Consider the following 5,168-nt stretch of genomic DNA (forward strand, 5'->3'; position numbering starts at 1 on the left):
CCAGCCCAGGGATGGTCCCACCCACAAGGGGCCTTTCCCCCTTGATCACTAATTGAGAAAATACCTTACAGCTGGATCTCATGTAGGCATTTCCTCATCTAAAGCTCCTTTCTCTGTGATAACTCCAGCTGTGTCAAGTTGACACAAAATTAGCCAGTACATGAACAAATACTTTTTTTTGAAATTATTTATTTTATGTATATGAGTACACTGTCACACTGTCTTCAGACACAGCAGAAGAGGGCATCAGATCCCATTACAGATGGTTGTGAGCCACCACGTGGTTGCTGGGACTTGAACTCAGGACGTCTTGGAAGAGCAATCAGTGCTCTTAACCGCTGAGCCATCTCTTCAGTCCCGACAAATATATTTTTTGAGAATCTTTATATTTTTATACTTCTGAACTGTTCTAGCTATGTATTTTCTGTTCAGTGGGACCTGGGTTTTGTTTATTTTTGGCACAGGGTCTCATGTAAGTCATGTTGGCTTTGAATTTACTATGTTACCAAAGGAGCTTTGGAATTCTCATCTGTCTGCTTCTGCCTCCTGAGTGCTGGGATCACACACACACACACACACACACACACAACCTGTTTTACTGCCTTTCTTCTTTGTGGAGGATTATGTGTACTCAAGTGGTTGCTTAAAAATCAATTCTTTACACACAGGCTTTGAGGAAAATAACGTACACATTAACTATTAGCAAATAAGGAATCTCATCTTTGTGCAAACACTTGGTATTGCACTCATTCAGCTTGCGAAATCAGAGCTAAATGATGGCCAACACTGTGTTTTCTCTGAAAGATTATGGAGATTAGCCGCAGGTCTGCTCAGATGGAGAGTACGTCAGATTTTGTCCAGAAAAAAAAAAAAGAGATTAAAGTATTTAAGATTATATTTTTAAAAGCTGGGAGGGAGTAAGAGACCAGAACTGCCTATGTGCAGCTGCACTGCGATTTCTAAAGCGGCGTGAGGGAGCGTGGAGATGGCTCAGTGGATAAAGGCCCTTTGCCAAATCTAACCACCTGAGTTTGAGCCCCAAAACCCAACAGTGGGAAGGACAGAACTGACCCTAACTCTGTCGACTACTCCCCATATGCAATGGTATGGCAGCTGTATGCCTCCCGACCCCCACCAACAAGTAAATAAAAAAAAGAAAATTAGTCACCTTATTTTAGGTGAATTTGATGGCCAGGTTGTGTTTAATCTTGACCATCAACCATCAATTAGATGGGATCTATGATCACCACGGAAACCCATCCGTGTCAGAGACAATCTATACTAGGTTAACTGAGGTGAAAAGACCCTCTCTACCTGTGAGTGGTACCATTCCTGGGGCATGGGCTAAACCCAGGAGATGGTGTCTGCTGCTCCCTACTTCCTGACTGCGGACCCTCCATGTGCAGCTGCAGCCTGCTCTTGCCAGTCAAAACAAAGCCTTCCTTCCTTCAATTTCTTTTGTCAGGATTTTGTTGCAGCAACAAGTAAATAAACTTGGTAAACCTGACCATGAGGTTCTTGGGCCTTCGGAACTGAGTTGTAAGAATGTGAACAGTTTGAAACTTTGGGCTAGAAAAGCTCTACAGTGTTCTAAGAAAAGCTTAACAGGACAGTCTGGTAAGAGTTTGGAACATAAGGTTACGAAGAGAAAGGAAGAGAGTAGAAACTTGGAACAGGGGATTCCAGAGGGGAAGAAGACCTCGACTGCAAACTGGGCTAAAGGCCATCCAGACTGTAGCCTGGCACAGAATCTGATTGCATTCTGCCTGTATCTTAAGTACATTAAATCAGAAATGCATAGACTAAAGAAGATTGAACAGCAGATTATTGGATAGTGAATAGGTAGTTGAATAAATACAGGGAAGCTTTAAAAAAAAATCTCAGAATTAAATGAAAATTCCTATGAGGGATGTTATAGCTCTCAGTGTCTACACTAAAAAAAAAAAAAAAAAAAAAAAAAAGTTATAAATCCTGAATAAATAACTTAATGATGCACCTCAAGTATTTGAAAAGGCAGGAAAAACTCAAAATTCAAAACAGTAGATTGGAAGACATAATTAAAAGCAAGGCATAGGGGTTGGTGAGACGGCTCAGAAGTTAAAAGTGCTGACTGCTCTTCCAAAGGTCCTGAGTTCAAATCCCAGCAACCACATGGTGGCTCACAACCATCCATAAAGAAATCTGATGCCCTCTTCTGGGGTGTCTGAAGACAGCTACAGTGTACTTACATATAATAAATAAAACGTTAAAAAAAAAGCAAGGCATAATTAATAAAATAAGAACAATAACAAAAAAGAATCAATAAAACAAGTTGATTCTTATAAAAGATTCATAAGCTTGACAAACCCTTTGCCAAACTAACCAAAAGACAAAAGACCCAAATTAATAAAATTAGGGATGAAAAGGAAGATAACATATATAGAAAAAAATTAGAAAATTGTATGGATATACTTTAAAAACCTATATTTTACAAAATTAGGAAACCTACAAGAAATGAATTTCTAGCTATGTCTGACCTACAAAAGTTAAACAAAATTTAAAGGGAGGAGGAGAAATTCCTCTATCAATTCTCAGTTTGATTCTCAATTTTCAGTTCGTTTGATAAACCAGGTAGCACCTGAGGAGTAGGGCGCTCGGTTTGAACTGAGGGATCCATCTAGGCCAAAGGCTGCACCATCAGGAAGCCAGAGACCTCAGGGCTGCGGGCTCCATCCCTCCTCACTTGGGCGGAGCCTCAAGGCAGGCTGCGACAGGGCGACACTTACCAGCACGAAGTGCACCAGTGAGTCGTAGCAGAGCCAGGCGAGCACCCAACGCTCCACCGCGCTCCGCCCGCGGCCCAGACGCAGGCCCAGCGCGCACCCCACGGCCAGCAGCGCCGAGCACAACAGCAATGAGAAGCCTGCCTCCGGGCCCAGCGCCCAGGGCTCCCCCATGGCTCCACAGCACACCACCGGCCAGCCGGGAGCTGGCGAGCTAGCCTCTCGTGGGCGGAGCTTCTCGTGGGCGGGCCTCCGAGGGGCCGGCCTTCCGGCCCATTGCCCCGCCGATGCAGCTCATTCTGTCCTGATGATTCCTGGACCCTGATTCATACATATTTAGCTGCCTCCAAAAGATACAAGAAGCCTGACGTCTAATGAAGTTCAACAAAGTGAAGTCCAAACGGTGGAGATTTTTTCCCGCAGATGGTAAATCTTGAGACAAAAGGTTTTAAAGGTGCTTACCAAGTCTTGTCAAGGAAGCCCAAGCCAAGTCATTATCGGCTTTTCAACCATTGTGTTTGAGCAGTCTAGCTGCGTAGCTCAGGCTAAAACGTTAATCAGGACACAGCCCAGGCTGGTCGAACTCAAGGTTATCTTCCTGCCTCGACCTCATAAGGGCAGCAACCCCAGGCAGGTATCACCATGCTCCCACTCCTCCAGGCTTTTAAATCCCATGCAGATGGCTGACCCTATTTCTGATACTTAACCCTCAAAAGTAAAATGCTGTATGCCTCCTCTGGGGACATGCCTCAGCTGCACAGCACTTGCATGGCAACCGCTAGGTTTCGGGAGGGTGGGGTGGATTCTGGGAAAGGGGAAGGCAGTTGTTTAATGGAGTTAATCTCAACTTTGCGATAGAGGACATTTCTGCAGGTTGCCTCTATGGCGGTGGAGCAAACTGAGCACTGCTGAATTATGTACCTTTAAAAATGGCTGGCTAGGAGAGTGAACTTTATGTATACTTCAGCAAAACTGAAGATTGCTGGCATAAGTTCACAAAACTTCTCCCAGCCACTTCTTGTACTCTTTTGTGGCAGATAACATCTGCAGAAATTATCTCTACTCTTGATTACGACTGCCTTACCCTAGAATATAAACTCCACAAGAGCAGAGGCTGTGACTGGTGTGTGATCCTGGGCACCTATTACAGGATCTGACAAATATCAGCTGTCCAATCCAAGAACTGCTAAGAGAGCAAAGCCAGTCCAGTAACAGAAAACCAATTACTCTTCGATATGGTCAGTGTATTTCTCAACTACATTTTCTCTATCAAATTTTCTCACAATTCTTTTGGTGATGGTTGTGTACTTGACAGGACTTAAGATGATGTGGGACACTAGCCTCTGACCACGTCTATGAAGGGTTCTCTAAGTTTAGGTGTTAGTTAAGGTGGGAAGGCATGCCTTACCTGTGGACCTGTTCCTTAGGGTGGGTCCTGGGCTGACTAGAAAGAGAAGCAAGGTAAGCACCAACACACCTCACTCTACCCGACTATGAATGCATGACACTAGCCCCTGCCATGACCTACTACCCACAGACTAGGAGCCAAAGCAAACCTCTCTTAGATTGCTTCTGTCCGTGTTTTGTTTTGAACCACAGTGGCAAGAAAAGCAATGCACTTCTGATAACTAACCTGCTGTCCACTAACAGGGCCAGGGAGAGGCTAAGCTAGGGGCAGCCATCACTGCCTGCTCGTCTTCCATAGGATTTCAGTATTCTGTGAGCAATCAGCACCCAAGAGGGATAATAGAAGATTGGGATTTGGGGCTGAAGCATCAAATGGATGGTTCAGTAGTTAAGAGCACTTACTGCTTTTGCAAAAGACCCAGTTTGGTTGCCAGCATTCAAATAGCAGCCCACAGCTATCCATAACTCTATGTCCAGTGAATCCAGTGTCCTCTTCTGGCCTCTGTGAGCAGCAGACAGATATCTAACTCATTTACCTACCTTATTAATCCTTCTCTCCACTGGCCTTTGATACCCTTCTGTGCTTCCGACAATGCCTGTGTACACACATTTCCCACCTCCAGGCTTTTCAGCCAACCTACCAATCAATTAACTTGTTTTGTAGCACAATCTGCCTGATAGAAACTTCTTCACCAGGTCAAGTGGACCACACTGTACCAAATGCAGCTGACCCTAGGAACCACTGGCTAGCAGTGTCGACTTCCTCACCAGGCCACTCCTGAAATGTGTTTATCCTATGCCTTGGCATAGTCCCAGCATGGGACAGGATGCTCAAAAAAATTTTTAGTGTTTCTAAAGGCTTAGTCTTTTTTTTTTTTTTTTCCCCCGAGACAGGGTTTCTCTGTATAGTCCTGGCTGTCCTGGAACTCACTTTGTAGACCAGGCTGGCCTCAAACTCTGCCTCTGCCTCCCGAGTGCTGGGACTAAAGGCGTGCGCCA

At 44.7% G+C, this 5,168-nt stretch overlaps 1 protein-coding gene across 1 annotated transcript in view; it reads right to left on the minus strand.

Moving 5' to 3' along the window:
* The window catches only part of Ebpl (EBP like), a 20,157-nt gene extending 17,176 nt beyond the window's left edge, over positions 1 to 2,981 (minus strand). Inside the window, exon 1 of the mRNA XM_021203958.2 lies at positions 2,766 to 2,981. Within this exon, the coding sequence (XP_021059617.1) occupies positions 2,766 to 2,936 (171 nt within the window). The 5' untranslated portion in view covers positions 2,937 to 2,981. The remainder of the gene's footprint in view (positions 1 to 2,765) is intronic.
* Between the last annotated feature and the right edge of the window lie 2,187 nt (positions 2,982 to 5,168).

This window comes from Mus pahari, chromosome 8 (assembly GCF_900095145.1).
Source record: "Mus pahari chromosome 8, PAHARI_EIJ_v1.1, whole genome shotgun sequence".
NCBI classification, from domain to species: Eukaryota; Metazoa; Chordata; class Mammalia; order Rodentia; family Muridae; genus Mus; species Mus pahari.